Source organism: Ovis canadensis, chromosome 2 (assembly GCF_042477335.2).
Source record: "Ovis canadensis isolate MfBH-ARS-UI-01 breed Bighorn chromosome 2, ARS-UI_OviCan_v2, whole genome shotgun sequence".
Lineage (NCBI taxonomy): Eukaryota > Metazoa > Chordata > Mammalia > Artiodactyla > Bovidae > Ovis > Ovis canadensis.
In genome coordinates this window covers 156809800-156829054 of record NC_091246.1, presented here as the reverse complement: position 1 = coordinate 156829054, position 19255 = coordinate 156809800, and the positions used below count along the sequence as shown (strand labels likewise).

The following is a 19255-nucleotide window of genomic DNA, read 5'->3' as shown; positions in this document are numbered from 1 at the left end:
GAAATCATTAAAAATAGGGCAGAAATAAATGCAAAAGAAACAAAGGAGACCATAGCCAAAATCAACAAAGCTAAATGCTGATTCTTTGAGAAGACAAATAAAATAGACAAATCATTAGCCAGACTCATCAAGAAAAAAAGGGAGAAGAATCAAATCAACAAAATTAGAAATGAAAATGGAGAAATCACAACAGACAACACAGAAATACAAAGGATCATAAGAGACTACTATCAGCAACTATATGCCAATAAAATGGACAACTTGGAAGAAATGGACAAATTCTTAGAAAAGTATAACTTTCCAAAACTGAACCAGGAAGAAATAGAAAATCTTAACAGACCCATCACAAGCACGGAAATTGAAACTGTAATCAGAAATCTTCCAATAAACAAAAGCCCAGGGCCAGATGGCTTCATAGCTGAATTCTACCAAAAATTGAGAGAAGAGCTAACACCTATCCTACTCAAACTCTTCCAGAAAATTGCAGAGGAAGGTAAACTTCCAAACTCATTCCCTGAGGCCACCATCACCCTAATACCAAAACCAGACAAAGATGCCACAAAAAAAGAAAACTATAGGCCAATATCACTGATGAACATAGATGCAAAAATCCATAACAAAATTCTAGCAAACAGAATTCAACAACATATTAAAAAGATCATACATCATGACCAAATGGGCTTTATCCCAGGGATGCAAGGATTCTTCAACATTTGCAAATCAATCAATGTGATATACCACATTAACATATTAAAAGATTAAAACCATATGATTATCTCAATAGATGCAGAGAAAGCCTTTGACAAAATTCAACACCCAGTTATGATTAAAATGAAAAAAAATCTCCAGAAAGCAGTAATAGAAGGAACATACCTCAACATAATAAAAGCCATATATGATAAACCCACAGCAAACATTATCCTCAATGGTGAAAAATTGAAAGCATTTCCCATAAAGTCAGGAACAAGACAAGCATTCCACTCTCACCACTACTATTCAACATAGTTTTGGAAGTTTTAGCCACAGCCATCAAAGAAAAAAAAGAAATTTTAAAAAATCTAGATTGGAAAAGAAGAAGTGAAACTCTCACTGTTTGCAGATGACATGATCCTCTACATAGAAAACCCTAAAGACTCCACCAGAAAATTAATAGAACTAATCAATGAATATAGTAAAGTTGCAGGATATAAAATTAACACACCGAAGTCCCTTGCTTTTCTATACACTAACAATGAGAAAACAGAAAGAGAAATTAAGGAAACAATTCCATTCACCATAGCAACAACAACAACGACAACAACAACAACAAAAAACCCTTAGGAATAAATCTATCTAAAGAAACAAAAGACCTATATATAGAAAACTATAAAACACTGATGAAAGAAATCAAAGAGGACACCAATAGATGGAGAAATATACCATGTTCATGGATTGGAAGAATCAATATAGTGAAAATGAGTATACTACACAAAGCAATCTATAGATTCAATGCAATCCCTATTACACTACCAATGGTATTTTTTAGAGAACTAGAACAATAATTTTACAATTTGTATGGAAATACAAAAAACCTCGAATAGCCAAAGCAATCTTGAGAAAGAAGAATGGAACTGGAGGAATCAAGCTGCCTGACTTCAGGCTATCGTACAAAGCAACAGGCATCAAGACAGTATAGTACTGGCATAAAGACAGAAACACAGATCAATGGAACAAAATAGAAAGCCCAGAGGTAGATCCATGCACCTATGGACACCTTATCTTTGACAAAGGAGGCAAGAATATACAATGGAGGAAAGACAAACTCTTTAATAAGTGGTGCTGGGAAAACTAGTCAACCACTTGTAAAAGACTGAAACTAGAACAGTTTCTAACACCATACACAAAAATAAACTCAGAATGAATTAAATATCTAAACGTAAGACCAGAAACTATAAAAACTCCTAGAGGAAAGCATAGGCAAAACACTCTCTGATGTAAACCATAGCAGAATCCTCTATGACCCACATCCCAGATTAATGGAAATAAAAGCAAAAATAAACAAATGGGACCTAATTAAACTTAAAAACTTGGACAATTAAGGAAACTATAAGCAAGGTGAAAAGACAGCCTTCAGAATGGGAGAAAATAATAGCAAATGAAGCAACTGACAAAGAATTAATATCAAAAACATACAAGCAACTCCTGCAGCTCAATTCCAGAAAAATAAGTGACCCAATCAAAAAATGGGCCAAAGAACTAAACAGACATTTCCCCAAAGAAGACATACAGATGGCTAACAAACTCATGAAAAGATGCTCAACATCACTCATTATCAGAGAAATCCAAATCAAAACCACAATGAGGTACCATCTCACGCCAGTCAGAATGTCTGCTATCCAAAAGTCTACAAACAATAAATGCTGGAGAGGGTGCAGAGAAAAAGGAACCCTGTTACACTGTTGGTGGGAATGCAAACTAGTACAGCCACTATGGAGAACAGTGTGGAGATTCCTTAAAAAACTGAAAACAGAACTGCCATATGACCCAGCAATCCCACTGCTGGGCATACACACCAAGGAAACCAGAATTGAAAGAGACATGTGTACCTCAATGTTCATTGCAGTACTGTTTACAATAGCTAGCACATGGAAGCAACCTAGATGTCCATCGGCAGACGAATGGATAAGAAAGCTGTGGTACATATACACAATGGAGTATTACTTAGCTATTAAAAAGAATGCATTTGAATCAGCTCTAATGAGGTGGATGAAACTGGAGCCTATTATACAGAGCAAAGTGAGTCAGAAAGAAAAACATCAGTATAGTATATTAACACATATATATATGGAATTTAGAAAGATGGTAATGATGACCCCATATATGAGACAGCAAAAGAGACACAGATGTAAAGAACAGACTTTGGACTCTGGGAGAAGGCGAGGGTGGGATAGCATTGAAACATGTATATATTCATATGTAAAATAGATTGCCAGTCCAGGTTCAATGCATGAGACAGGGTGCTCAGGGCTGGAGCACTGGGATGACCCTGAGGGATGTGATGGGGAGGGAGGTGGGAGGGAGGGCAGGGAGGTGGAGGGAGGGTCAGGATGTGGAACACAGGTACACTCATAGCTGATTCATGTGAATATATAGCAAACCCCACCACAATATTGTAAAGTGATTAGCCTCCAATTAAAATAAAATAAATTTTAAAAGAGAAATTCTTCTGTATTATTAACAAGAACTTCTTTTGACCTAAACAAGAATTGCATATTATCTTTGTGGCACAGTGGGCAAACACACCCTTTTAAAAAGACACCAGAGAAAGGCCAATTTCTGTCTGCATGAAGTGAACTCTTACAGTTGCATGAAGAACTGAGTGTAATATGTATCACATTAAAGGCACTTGGTACATACTAACTGAATAAGCAAATAAATAAATGAATGATCAGTCTATTTGGATTTTTAGTGACCCATTTGGGATTATATACAATCTTACTGCCAATACTGTCAAAAGCAGACGCTATTTTGCTGACAAAGTTCCATCTAGTCAAAGCTATAGTTTTCCCAGTAGTCGTGTATGGATGTGAGAGTTGGATCATAAAGAAAGTTGAGCACCAGCGCTGAAGAATTGATGCTTTTGAACTGTGGTGTTGGAGAAGACTCTTGAGCATCTCTTCGACTGCAAGGAAATCAAACCAGTCAATCCTAAAGGAAATCAGTGCTGAATATTCATTGGAAAGATTGATGCTGAAGCTGAACCTCCAATATTTTGGCCACCTAATGCAAAGAACTGACTCATTTGAAAAGACCTTGATGCTGGGAAAGATTAAAGGCAGGAGGAGAAGGGGACGAGAGAGGATGAGCTGGTTTGATGGCATCACGGATTCAATGGACACGAGTTTGACCAAGCTCTGGGAGTTGGAGATGGACCAGGAAGCCTGGCATGCTGCAGTCCATTGGGTCACAAACAGTCAGACTGTCAATATATCTTACTAAAAGCTGATACAATTATACTATGTGCAAAGTGGTGGGGAGTTAACAGAGCTCTTCCTGAGCCTAGATGGGTGGTCTGATTCCATGGTAGCACTATTAGGAATGCCAGGTGGCTGAGCAGTTTTATCAGCCTGCTTCGTGCCAATGGAATTTGGGGGATCCATTAACTTCTTTTCAATTCATTCTCTCTCTGTCCCTTTCAGTCTAATCTTACAGAATTTTTGATAAAATTTTCTCAAGAACTCAGTGGGACTATGTGGATTTTATGGGATTCCCTTCATTAGACAAATACCAATAAACACAAATCTTTTTGAAATGAACCCTTCTCCCACTGATGCCGTTGAGAGAAATTGCCCTTAAACTTCTCTGAGGTTCTCTACTTAGAGAGTACCTATGAGAAACACCCCTTTTCGCTTGGAAGGGTCGTTTATATGAATGGATACATTGACCTTTTGATCTTCCCAAGGTTATTAACAAAACGGCTGTACATTAACACTTTCAGCTTTTTCTCTGTGCTATTGGAAATAACCTCTTAAGTCTAGAATCTTTTTCCATTTGGATAGGTGGAGTTTCCCAAAGCATTGAGTCCTCATTCTTTTTATTTTAACAGTTCCTCTCTCAATTTATCTCACTCTCTTTTACTATAAGAAGCAAAATAAAAAATACAGGTAGTATGTTCAAAATCTTGGAAATTTTAGATCATTATATATAAAGTTCATTGTTTAGCAAGTTTTTCCATTTAACTGCAAAACAAAACTCCCTAGGTTTTAGTGCCATAACATAACAGTGATCCTCCTTTCTCCAATTTCCAACAACATGTTCATCACCTCCTTTGAATCCTCACCAGCCACATCTTAAACATCAATATTTCTATTAATACTAATGGTCTGTTCAAGGCATTCTAGTCTTTTTTTCTATCATGCTCCTCAAAATTCTTCCAATTTCTCCCTGCCTCCCAATTCCAAAAAGATTTCCATATTTTTATGTATCTGTTACAGTAGCATTTCACTTCCAGATGCTAAAATCTGTATTAATTTTTTAAACTGCTATGCAACAAAATTTCACTACTTGAAACAATACTCACTTATTAGGTCAGAGTAATATAAGTCACAGGTTCAGCAAAGCATGACTGGGCTCTTTGGTCATGATATCACAAGGCTAAAATCAAAGTGTTTACAAAACTGAACCCTCATCTGGAAGCTTAAAAGGAAAATTTGCTTTCAAGCTCTTTTTTTTTTTCCTGGCAATATTTGGTCTATTATAGTTATAGGGCTAGACCAGACAAAGAAAACTCTCTGCTTTTAAAGGGTTCATGTGACTACTTCAAGCCCACCCAAGTTATCTCCTTTTCTCAAGGCTGTTTATGCCATATAATATAACCCAATTAGATATTTACAGATATCTGGTATACATACAGGGTATATATCACAGGAGAGCAGGAAATCTCAGGGTCCATCTTAGAAGCCTGCCTATCATGGGGCTATTCAATAACTCTTTTAAGCCCCACAATCCTAAAGAAGCAGAGCTTAAAATCTAGGAATTCTTTTTTGTTGTTCTTCTATGTCCACCTGTTTTTCTACTCTTGGTTCTTTTGATCAGTATATTATTAGATTAAGAAACATTGCCAAAGAGATTTCATAATTTTATGATGAATTATTCTCATAAGAAGGACTTTCTATGTGGTGCTGGTGGTAAAGAACCCACCTGAAAATGCAGGAGACATGGGTTTGATGCCTGGGTTGGGAAGATCCTCTGGAGGAGAGATGGCAAACCACTCCAGTATTCTTGCCTGGAGAATCCCATGGACAGAGGAGCCTGGCAAGCTACAGTTGATAGGGTCGCAAAGAGTCAGACACGACAGAAGCAATTGAACACATATTCTCATGAGAAACCATAAATTCTCATATAGAGAGACTGGTTTTGATCTGAATGTACTCTGGATTCCCTCCTAAGCCTGTAGTTCTTAAATCTTCTGAGAAGCAGCACTGTTCCAGATCTCTAGCCTCCATTCTGATTAAGACAGCCTACCATCTCTTGTTTTAGACTTTTTCCTCTCTTCTCAGTTATCTCTCAGATGAATATAATTCTGAGTATTTTCCAGGTCACCTGAGGACAAGGGGAAGCACCCAAGTGCTGAGGTTCTACTGAAGACTGGGTCTACTGGTATTTACTGGTGCAATGTCCCTTGAGGTTCCCCAGAAATAACCTCTGAGATAAGGCTAAATGTCACATGGCCAGTAGAGTCATTCTGATTTTTCTGACTATGTTCCCCACCAGTCAGTTGTGCAATATGAGTGGTTTCAATGCTGGATTCAGAGTAGGTGAAACTAGGGAGAGAACTGTGACGTGATAAATCAAAGAAAGGATATGTTTCCTTTTTATGTGAGCCTTGCTTAAAAATCTCCATTTTGGGCACAAGGCTAAAACTATCCTTGCCTTGGATCCCATAGAATGCCAGGCATTATGCAGCAATAAGATCTCCAAAGATGCTGTGATACAGAGCAATTTTTTTTGTTATTCAAGCCATCCAAACAGTCACATGCAGTGAAAGGGTGGTTCTGGGACCAATACTACAGGTCAAGCATTTTGAGGTTTATCTAACATGATAAACTTGATTTTTACAATAGCTCCTAGGGCTGGTTTATTGAAAGGCATCATCTCTTGATTTTGCCATGATAATTTCAAAAGTGGAGACATGCTTCTAAAATATTATCTTTATCACCTAACAGCTTCTGCATCAAAATTGTCCTTGGGTTTTGAGATATAACTATGACAACCATGAATATAATGTTAAACTAGATTTTTAAAGCACAGAAGGAAAAAAGTGATCTATAATAGCAAATATACATTTGCAAGGAGCTGGGCACCTACCAGGATAAACTTTGATACTAGATACAAAATCATTTTATTCTAGCAAAAATACAGTATTATTTACTAACAGACAAATACTGGGAAGAAGAATTCAGATAAAGGTGATTGCTTGTTCAGGAATTCTAAAATAAGGCTTACATGGCATTGCATCTCTTTTTTCTTTCAATCCCAAAGAAAGACAATGACAAAGAATGTTCAAACTACTGCACAATTGCACTCATCTCATATGCTAGCAAAGTAGAACTCAAAATTCTTCAAGCTAGGCTTCAACAGTATGTGAACCGAGAAATTCCAGATGTTCAAGTTGGATTTAGAAAAGCCAGAAGAACCAGAGATCAAATTGCCAACCATCTACTGGATCATACAAAAAAGCAAGAGAACTCCAGAAAAACATCTACTTCTACTTTATAGACTATACTAAAGCCTTTGACTGTGTGGATCACAACAAACTGGAAAATTCTTAGAGATGGGAATACCAGACCACCTAAGCTGCCTCCTGAGAATTCTGTATGCAGGTTAAAAAGCAACAGTTGGAACCAAACAGAGAACAGACTGGTTCCAAACTAGGAAAGGAGTACATCAAGGCTGTATATTGTCAACCTACTTAACTTGTATGGAGAGTACATCATGCTAAATACCAGGCTAGATGAAGCACAAGCTGGAATCAAGAATTCTGGGAGAAATATCAATAACCTCAGATATGCAGATGATACCACCCTTATAGCAGAAAGCAAAGAGGAACTAAAGAACCTCTTGATGAAAGTGAAAGAGAGTGAAAAAGCTGGCTTAAAACTCAACATTCAAAACACGAAGATCATGGCATCTGGTCCCACCACTTCATGGCAAATAGATGGAGAAACAATAGAAACAGTGACAGACTTTATTTTCTTGGGCTCCAAAATCACTGCAGATGGTGACTGCAGCCATGAAATTAAAAGATGCTTGCAACTTGGAAGAAAAGCTGTGACCAACCACGACAGCATATTAAAAAGCAAAGACATTACTTTGCTGACAAAGGTCCAGCTAGTCAAAGCTATGGTTTTTCCAGTAGTCATGTATGGATGTGAGCTGAGCACTGAAGAATTGATACTTTTGAACTATGGTGTCAGAGAAGACCCTTGAGAGTCCCTTGGACAGCAAGGAGATCCAACCATCCATCCTAAAGGAAATCAATCCTGAATAGTCATTGGAAGGACTGATGCTGAGGCTGAAGCTCCAATACTTTGGCCACCCGCTGCAAAAAACTGACTTGCTGGAAGAGACACTGATGCTGGGAAAGACTGAAGGCAGGAGGAGAAGGGGAAAAGAGAGGATGTGATGGTTGGATCACCGACTAGATGGACATGAGTTTGAGCAAGCTCCAGGAGTTGGTGATGGACAGGGAAGCCTGGCATGCTGCAGTCCATGGGGTTGCAAAGAGTTGGCCATGACTGAGTGATTGAATTGAACTGAACTAGTATCTCTACTTCCGTTGCTGCTCTCTTTTGAGAAAATATGTCAGGAATTGAAACAGTAGATGAGGAGAGAAAGAACACCAAGTAACAAACCAGCCAGTCTCAAGTCAAGGGGAGGTTGCCTATGGGGAGTTTTCTGCCAAGCTTCCTGGAGAAGGGAACAGCTACCCACTTCAGTATTCTGGCCTGGAGAATTCCATGAACTGTATAGTTTATGGGGTCACAAAGAGTTGACACTACTGAACAATTTTCACTATTCCATTAAACACTGAAGAGCTAAAATTTGTCTCTAACATTAAAAAAAAAACAGTTAAAGAAAATCTATATTCATGGTTTGAATATATAAAGATGGTCAGAAGCTTGGTCAGTATGTCTGAGTTGACACAGAAATCTTCTTTACCACTTTAAACACAAAATTTTTGAACAAACTATACCACAACCCAAAGAAAAGCAATGCCAAAGAATGCTCAAACTACTGCACAATTGCACTCATCTCACACACTAGTAACGTAATGCTCAAAATTCTCCAAGCCAGGCTTCAGCAATACATGAACCGTGAACTTCCAGATGTTCAAGCTGGTTTTAGATAAGGCAGAGGAACCAGAGATCAAATTGCCAACATCTGCTGGATCATCGAAAAAGCAACAGAGTTCCAGAAAAACATCTACTTCTGCTTTATTGACTATGCCAAAGCCTTTGACTGTGTGACTCACAATAAACTGTGGAAAATTCTGAAAGAGATGGGAACACCAGACCACATGGCCTGCCTCTTGAGAAACCTGTATACAGGTCAGGAAGCAATAGTTAGAACTGGACATGGAACAACAGACTGGTTCCAAATAGGAAAAGGAGTACATCAAGGCTGTATATTGTCACCCTGCTTATTTAACTTCTATGCAGAGTACATCATGAGAAACGCTGGGCTGGAAGAAGCACAAGCTAGAATCAAGACTGCCAGGAGAAATATCAATAACCTCAGATATGCAGATGACACCACCCTTATGGCAGAAAGTGAAGAGGAACTAAAAACCTCTTGATGAAAGTGAAAGAGGAGAGTGAAAAAGTTGGCTTAAAGCTCAACATTCAGAAAATGAAGATCATGGCATCTGGTCCCATCACTTCATGGGAAATAGATGGGGAAACAGTGGAAACAGTGTCAGACTTTATTTTTCTGGGCTCCAAAATCACTGCAGATGGTGACTGCAGCCATGAAATTAAAAGACGCTTACTAATTGGAAGGAAAGTTATGACCAACCTAGATAGCATATTTGGAAGCAGAGACATTACTTTGCCAACAAAGGTCTGTCTAGTCAAGGCTATGGTTTTTCCAGTGGTCATGTATGGCTGTGAGAGTTGGACTATAAAGAAAGCTGAGTGCAGAAGAATTGATGCTTTTGAACTGTGGTGTTGGAGAAGACTGTTGAGAGTCCCTTGGACTGCAAGGAGATCCAACCAGTCCATTCTAAAGGAGATGAGTCCTGGGTGTTCTTTGGAAGGAATGATGCTGAAGCTGAAACTCCAATACTTTGGCCACCTCATGCAAAGAGCTGATTCATTGGAAAAGACTCTGATGCTGGGAGGGCTTGGGGGCAGGAGGAGAAGGGGACGACAGAGGATAAGACAGCTGGATGGCATCACCAATTCGATGTACTGAAGTTTGAGTGAACTCCAGGAGTTGGTGATGGACAGGAAAGCCTGGCGTGCTGCGATTAAGGGGGTCGCAAAGAGTCGGACACGACTGAGCGACTGAACTGAACTGAACTGATACCACAACCACACACAGACACAGTCAATACCTCAGTGCTAAAAATAAAGATGGAACTCAAAGTCAGAGCAGTAAGAAGGAGCCAAAGCCAAGTGACTCCAGGGAAGAGCTGGACCTGAGATATGTCTGAGAAGCTAATGGCCGAGTTTTTAATAATAGGTGTGGGACCTGTGCACATGGGTTAGGAACCAGCTACCTATGAAGAGCCAAGAAAGCATGTAGGACTTGTCCATACACACAGTGCAAACTAGCTACGCCATAAACTCCCCACAGGAGAGTGATGGGGAGCTAATTTCCTGCTTGTGACCAGAGGAGGAAAAGGGTCAAGTACAGAGCCCAAGGTGCTGTACATGAGTGCCAAATCAACACCCACTCCCAGCTCACACCATGGGTCCCAAGTCTCAAAGTTAATACTGTACACAAACTGGTGTGGGGCCAGTAAAATACACAGGGTCCTGCCCTCAGCAGAGGCTAATATCAAAGCTATCCATAGAGATGTTCTGACTACCAGGTCATAGTTTATACATGAAAGCATGATTCTCAAAGGAAAAGTATAAGAACTTGGATTATTTGATCATTTTAACTTTCCATGAAGCTAAGACACTGAGGCAAATTTATAGGCCAATGACCCACCATAGAAAATATTTGCAACTCATGTAACTGATAGAAAGAAATAGTATCAAGATTTATAAAGATCACCAACAGATTAAATAAAGGAAAAATAGACAAATGGCCAAGAAGCATGAATAAGCAATTCACAGAGGAAGGAAACTGCTCAATAAATACATGAGACTTGCCATCTCACAGGTGACCACGGGAATCCAGTTTAAAGCACTGACATACTGTTCCCTTTTGTCGGGTTCTTCTGCTGTTGTTCATTGCGACTCTCTGCAACCCCATAGACCGCAGCATGCCAGGCTTCCCTGTCCTTCACCGGAGTACACCTTGATGTTCTCCTTTCCCAGTTTTGAACCAGTCAGTTCCTTCATATCCAGTCCTGTTTCTTCTTAACCTGCATACAGGTTTCTCAGGAGATAGGTAAAGTGGTCTGGCATTCCCATCTCTTTAAAAATTTTTCACAGTTTATTGTGATTCACACAGTCAAAGGCTTTGGCACAGTCAATGAAGCAGAAGTAGATGTGTTTTTTTGGAACACCCTTGCTTTTTCCATGATTTACAAATGTTGGCAATTTGATTTCTGGTTCCTCTGCCTTTTCTAAACATAGCTTGTACTAGAAGTTCTTGATTTATGTACTGCTAAAGCCTAGCTTGGAAGATTTTAGCATAGCCTCACTAGCAGGTGAAATGAGCGCAACTGTGTGGTAGTTTGAGCATTCTTTGGCATTGACCTTCTTTCAGGTTGGAATGAAAACTGACTTTTTCCAGCCTTCTGTGGCCACCGCTGAGTTTCCCAAATTTGGTGACATATTGAGTGCAGCACTTTAACAGCATCATCTCAGCTGGAATTCTATCACCTCTACTAGCTCTCTTTGTAGTAATGCTTCCTAAGACCCACTTGACCTCACTCAAGGATGTCCAGCTCTAGTTGAGTGACCACACAATTGTGGTTATCCAAGTCATTAAGATCTTGCTTGTATAGCTCTTTTGTGTACTCTTGCCACCTCTCCTTAACCTCTTCTGCTTCTGTTAGGTCCTTAGAGTTTCTGTTCTTTATTGTGCCTATCCTTGCATGAAACGTTCCCTTGATACCTCCAATTTTCTTGAAGAGATCTCTAGTCTTCACCAATCTATTGTTTTCCTCAATTTCTTTGCATTGTTCATTTTAAAAGGCCTTCTAATCTCTCTTCACTGTTCTGGAACTCTGCATTCAGTTGGGAATATTTCCTTTTCTCCCTTGTCTTTTGCTGTCTTCTTTCCTCAGCTATCTGTAAAGCCTCCTCAGACAATCAATTTGCCTTTCTTGAGATGGTTTTGGCCACCATCGCCTGTACAATGTTCTAACTTTCTTCCATAGTTTTTCAGACATTCTGTCTACCAGATCTAATTCCTTGAATCTATTCATCACTTCCACTGTATAATCATCAGGGATTTGATTTAGATCGTATCTGAATGGCCTAATGTTTTTCCCTAATTTCTTCCATTTAAGCCTGAATTTTGCAATAAGGAACTTATGATCTGAGTGACAGTCTGCCTCAGGTCTTATTTTTACTGGCTGTACAGAGTTTCTCCATCTTTAGCTGCAAAGAACATAGTCTGATTTTGGTTTTGACTATCTCCTGATGTTCATTTGTAGAGTTTTCTCTTAGGTTATTGGAAAAGCATGTTTACTAAGACCCATGTGTTCTCTTGACAAACTATGTTAGCCTAAGTTCTGCTTTATTTTGTATTCCAAGGTCAAACTTGCCTGTTACTCCAAATAGGTATCTCTTTATTTCCTGCTTCTGCATTCCAATACCCTATGATCGAAGGACATCTTTTTTTTTTTTTTGGTGTTAGTTGTAGAAGGTCTTGTAGGTCTTCACAAAACCAATCAGCATCAGTATCTTCAGTATTAGTGGTTGGGACATAGACTTGGATTACTGTGATGTTGAATGGTTTGCCTTGGAAACTAATTGAGATCATTCTTTTATTTTTGCAGTTGCACCCAAGTAGAGCATTTCAGACTCTTTTGTTGACTATGAGGGCCACTCCATTTCTTTTAAGGAATTCTTGCCCACAGTGGTATAAAATGGTCATCTCAATTAAATTTTCCCATTCCAGTCCACTTTGGTTCACTGTTTCCTCAGATGTCAGTGCCAACTCCTGCTTGATCATGTCCAATTTATCTTGCTTCATGGACCTAGCATTTCAGATTCCTATGCAATATTGTTCTATATGGCATCAAACTTTACTTTCACCAGACACATCCACAACTGAGCATTGTTTCTGCTTTGGCCCAGGCACCTCATTTTTCTGGAGCTATTAGTAGTTGCCATCTGTTCTTCCCCAGTAACATATTGGACAGATTCTGATCTGCAGGTCTTATCTTCTGGTGTCATATCTTTTTGCCTTTTTCATACTGTTCATGGGGCTCTCATGGCAAGAATATTGGAGTGGATTGCCATTTCCTCCTTCAGTGGACCACATTTTGTCAGAATTCTTCACTGTTACCCGTCTATCTTAGATGGCCCTGCCATTGTATAGCTTCACATAGCTTCACTGAGTTATGTAAGCCTCTTTGCCACAACAAGGCTGTGGTCCATGAAACGGATTTATCAGATTGGCAAAAATCAAAAAGAATTGTTTAAATATTTTATGAAATAAAAAAAGTCTTATAAAGTTGAAAATATGCAAATTCTGCAACACAGTGATTCCCACCCCAGGTATACCCTAGGGAAAGCTGTGCATACATGCCCCGGTCATTATATACAGGTGGCTGCTGCAGGACAGTTTCAAGAACAAAACTTAAGAAACTTACATGTCAACCGCTCAGAGAATGGATAAATGGTAATCTAATTCTACAGTGAAACATAATATAGCCATTAAAAGAGTAAACTAGATCTCTCTATTAACACGGCTATATCTCAAAATGCATGGTTAAATGAAAAAGCACATGCTGCAGAATGATACAGTGTGAAAATATTTACGAAAAAAGTAAAAGAATTAAAATATATTAAAAACAATAGATGGTCTGAAAGATAGCAATAACATTCATGGTCAAGACTCCTTTGGGGTGGTAAGAAGAGAAATGGTACTGAGTTAAGTCATCAAAAGAAGACTTCAACTTTATCTATAAAATTAAATATGAAACAGAATGAAAAATGTTAACAGTTTCAATGTTAGGTGATGAGTACTAATGTTTTAATTTCATCAAGCTCTGTACTTTAATTTTTTTCTAAATGGTAAGAAGTAACTTTTAAAAGAAAAAAAATGAAATAGATACCTTGGTCGCATACATTTGCAAGAGGTTGACCATGAATTTGACTTAGAGCACGATTATTCATTCTATTACTACTTTCTTTGTTGTGGTTGCTGATCTTTTGGTGTTAGGCCAAGTTCAGTCCAGATCAATTCAGTCACTCACTCATGTCTGACTCTTTGAGACCCAATGGACTGCAGCATGTCAGGCTTCCCTATCCATCACCATCTCCTGGAGCTTGGTCAAACTAATGTCCATAGAGTCAGTGATGCCATCCAACCATCTCATCCTCTGTCATCCCCTTCTGATCCTGCCTTTAATCTTTTGCAGCATCAGGATCTATTCCAATGATTCAGCTCTTTGCATCAGGTGGCCGAAGTATCAGAGCTTCAGCTTCAGCATCAATCCTTCTAAAGAGTGTTCAGGGTCGATTTCCTTTAGGATTGACTGGTTTGATCTCCTTGCTGTCCAAGGGACACTTAAGAGTCTTCTCCAGCACCACAGTTCAAAAGCATCAATTCTTCAGTGCTCAGCCTTCTTCATGGTCCAACTCTCACATCCATGCATGACTAGTGGAAAAACCATAGCTTTGACTGGACAGACCTTTGTTGGCAAAGTGATGTCTCTACTTTTTATTTTTTTATTTTTTATTTTTTTAAATTTTTTATTTTTTAAATTTTAGTATCTTTAATTCTTACATGCGTTCCCAAACATGAACCCCCCTCCCACATCCATCCCCATAACATCTCTCTGGGTCATCCCCATGCACCAGCCCCAAGCATGCTGCATCCTGCGTCAGACGTAGACTGGCGATTCAATTCTTACATGATAGTATACATGTTAGAATGTCATTCTCCCAAATCATCCCACCCTCTCCCTCTCCCTCTGAGTCCAAAAGTCCGTTATACACATCTGTGTCTCTTTCCCTGTCTTGCATACAGGGTCGTCATTGCCATCTTCCTAAATTCCATATATATGTGTTAGTATACTGTATTGGTGTTTTTCTTTCTGGCTTACTTCACTCTGTATAATCGGCTCCAGTTTCATCCATCTCATCAGAACTGATTCAAATGAATTCTTTTTTACTGCTGAGTAATACTCCATTGTGTATATGTACCACAGCTTTCTTATCCATTCATCTGCTGATGGACATCTAGGTTGTTTCCATGTCCTGGCTATCACAAACAGTGCTGCGATGAACATTGGGGTACATGTATCTCTTTCAATTCTGGTTTCCTCGGTATGTATGCCCAGGAGTGGGATTGCTGGGTCATAAGGTAGTTCTATTTGCAATTTTTTAAGGAATCTCCACACTGTTCTCCATAGTGGCTGTACTAGTTTGCATTCCCACCAACAGTGTAGGAGGGTTCCCTTTTCTCCACACCCTCTCCAGCATTTATTGCTTGCAGATTTTTGGATCGCAGCCATTCTGACTGGTGTGAAGTGGTACCTCATTGTGGTTTTGATTTGCATTTCTCTAATAATGAGTGATGTTGAGCATCTTTTCATGTGTTTGTTAGCCATCCTTATGTCTTCTTTGGAGAAATGTCTATTTAGTTCTTTGGCCCATTTTTTGATTGGGTCGTTTATTTTTCTGGAATTGAGCTGCAGAAGTTGCTTGTATATTTTTGAGATTAGTTGTTTGTCAGTTGCTTCATTTGCTATTATTTTCTCCCATTCAGAAGGCTGTCTTTTCACCTTGCTTATATTTTCCTTTGTTGTGCAGAAGCTTTTAATTTTAATTAGATCCCATTTGTTTATTTTTGCTTTTATTTCCAGAATTCTGGGAGGTGGATCATAGAGGATCCTGCTGTGATTTATGTCTGAGAGTGTTTTGCCTATGTTCTCCTCTAGGAGTTTTATAGTTTCTGATCTTACATTTAGATCTTTAATCCATTTTGAGTTTATTTTTGTGTGCGGTGTTAGAAAGTGATCTAGTTTCATTCTTTTACAAGTGGTTGACCAGTTTTCCCAGCACCACTTGTTAAAGAGATTGTCTTTACTCCATTGTGTATTCTTGCCTCCTTTGTCAAAGATAAGGTGTTAATACACTGTCTAGGTTTGTCATAGCTTTTCTTCCAAGGAGCAAGAATCTTTTTAATTTCATGGCTGCAGTAACTGTCTACAGTGATTTTGGAGTCCAGGAAAATAAAATCTGTTACTGTTCCCATTTTTTTTTTTCACATCTATTTTCCACGAAAAGATGGGACCAGATGCCATGATCTTCATTTTTTGAATGTTGAGTTTTAAGCCAGTTTTTTTCCTGTCATTTTTCACCCTCTTCAAGAGGCTCTTCAGTTTCTCTTTGCTTTCTGCCATTAGAGTGGTATCATCTGCATATATGTGTTGATATTCCTAACAGAAATCTTGATTCCAGCTTGTGATTCATCCAGCCAGGTATTTCACATGATGTGTCTGTGTATGGCACTTAAAATGACACTACATGCAAGCTAATGTTTAAAAATAAATCCTTTCATGGTCATACTAATTTGTAGAAAGGAAGTTTTATGAAGGGCACCCAGGAGGATGACAAATCTCTAAGGATATACTTTTCCAATACTGTAGTTTCAGAACAACAAATGTTGGAATTGATAAGTTTTCCCCAGAAAAGTGTATAGGTCAGTTCTGTTTGTTTTCGTTTTTAGTTGCTCAGTTATGTCTGACTCTCTGGGACCCCATGGACTGTAGCTCACCAGGCTTCTCTGTCCATGGAATTCTCCAGGAAGAATAGTGGAGTGTGTTGCCATTTCCTACTCCAGGACATCTTCCCAACCCACGAATCGAACCCAGGTCTTCTGCATTGCAGGCAAGTTCTTTTACCATCTGAAACACCAGGGAAGCCCTACATTATCTGAAACATAGTTGATATTTATGAGTATCTCTTTTGATGGGGACTTGATGAAACCATTTAATGTACTCACTTAGAAATTAAACTGTAAATTACACCTTTGCAGCTCATTTTGTCAAAAATTATATAATTTCTATACATGTTGTTTTTCACACATACTGACTCTACAACAATTTGCTGACATAAGAGCACAAACCAAGCAAGAATAATAACTGAACTATAAAAATGTAGAAAACCTGACTTTTAGCTAAAAAACCACAATGTTATTTTTTTCTTCAGGTTGAATTTTAAAGGAAAAACTGCTAGACAAGAGTTTCATATGGTTTCAATGGACCGTATAGCTTAAAGTATAGCAACTGTGTTCATGAAGCAAAAATTTATTCATCAAGGACTATGAATTAGTCATTCTTAGCACTTTAAGCAACTCCAAAAGAAAACATTTCACATATTGTCCAGATCAAGTCAATATAGATTAATGGAAATTCCTTTCTTTATGTCATAGAATTGATCATAAATTGCTTTTTGTGAATTATTTCCACAGAAGACATAAAATCTTAAAGAAAAATATTCTTTACTATAAATTCTATCACTTTTGCAATATGGGCAAATAAAATATCTAAATATATATCCTATATATTTTTTAAATCCCCTCTGAAATATGTTTTATCTTCCACAGGCTGTCAATAATTATTTTAAAGCTATTAATAGGTATTTTGGGGAATTCTCTGGAGGTCCAGTGGTTAGGATTCCACACTTCCTCTCCACAGGACATGGATTTGATCCCTGGTCAGAGAACTAAGATCCAACAAGCTACATGGTACAGCCAGAAATAATAAAAATAAAAAATACCTTTTAAAAAATAAGTGTTTTAATCAATATTTTAAGGTTTGGGAAAACAATGTTCATTCAAAAATAGGGTGATGAATTTGTCAGTATGAAAAACCAAACAATCTAACACATAATAAAATAAGAAGTAAATTCTTTAAAGGGACTTTTGGTATTCTATTAATTGTACTGACCCCAGTATACTGTATTTTCCAATAAATACATCTTTTCACAGTCTTTTGCTGTACTGTAGTCAACCAAAATGCTATTCCAGTACCTCTGACTTTGCCATGTCCCTATTAAGAACGTGCTTTAACAACAACTACAAACCCTGTATTTTCTTTATCTATAGTATCTCTTCTAATCACAAGTACTTGTGCTTATGAAGTCAATAAAGTGGGTTTTCCTCCATGTACATAAATCTCTGAAGCTCAAATACATTCAAGCAAGACTCCACTAGAACCTTATGAATCTTTCTAAGAACTGCCTATGAGGATTCTATGCCAAAGACCAATTCTAGGTCAATCAAATCTCAATCAGGCAATTAAATATTCATTCACACATTTGCAGCAACAGTATAAATACCTCTTTTTTCTTCTCTTCTCTTTGTAACAATTTCTTCTTCTTCCACAGTTTCTCTTTCTCCTCTTCCTTTTCTCTTCTTCTGGCAGAGATTTCCATTTCCAGTCTTGTTACCTCTTCCTGGTGGGCTCGCCACTGAAGAACCTGAAATAAATAGAAATTCATCCAATAAATAAATACACTCAAGTGATTTCACAGATCAATAGGAGACTAGGTTTTGTATCAAGCAGATGTTAAAGATTTTCCAAGGACCCATTAAAATTCTGCATGCACATTAGTGTGTGATGTTTGTGTAAGGTGTAGAAAGCAACTGTAAAAATCACTTCATTCAGAGATTGTTCACTTGGATTCATGGAATGAAATTCTAAAGAGTCTGTGATTTGACTTCAAAAGATCTGTGAATTCTCATAAATATTATGTAAAAGTTTTGTGTTTTTGCAGATGTGTTTTCCTAGAACAATATTTCTATTTTCTAGTCAACAGTTTTCAAATGGTCTTAATATCCTAAAAATTTTAAGAATCACTGATATGTTTCATCCTGATTTTTATAAGTGAAGAAAATGAGCCTGAATGAAGACAAAAAAAATTAAGACATTTAAAAGAACTTCCTGGTTACTAATAGGTGTTATTGGTAGAAATATAATTGGTACAGCACTTCTAGAGAACACTGGGTAATATATAAATATATAGCACAATATGAAATATACATAGTCTTTCACTACCAATAGGAATGTTCATTGCAGTGCTGCTTAAACAGAACAACTGGAGAGTCTAAGTGTCTGGCAACAAGAGATGGCATAAATTAACTATGGCATCATCATGTAATGACTGCCATTGAAAAGTTTCTATATTTCCATATTCATCAATCCAGAAAATATCTACAACCTATTATTAGATGTGAAAAAGCAGGTGCAAAACCACATTCATGGTATGATCTCATTAAAATAAAATATCATCTATCTATCTACGCAAAGAAAGAGATTTGGAAGGAGGTTTACCAAAATAATAATATTGTTTATTTCTGAATAGAAGCATTTCGTGGAATTTAAAAAAATTTTTATAATAAACATGTCTTA

General features: G+C 37.9%; 1 protein-coding gene across 6 annotated transcripts in view; it reads right to left on the bottom strand.

The window, feature by feature from the left end:
- Window positions 1–19255, bottom strand: part of CCDC148 (coiled-coil domain containing 148) — a 329833-nt gene that overhangs the window by 119124 nt on the left and 191454 nt on the right. For all 6 annotated transcript variants that reach the window (XM_069577480.1, XM_069577479.1, XM_069577478.1 and 3 more), the window contains one exon: window positions 18183–18323. In XM_069577480.1, the coding sequence (XP_069433581.1) occupies window positions 18183–18323 (141 nt within the window). The remainder of the gene's footprint in view (window positions 1–18182; window positions 18324–19255) is intronic.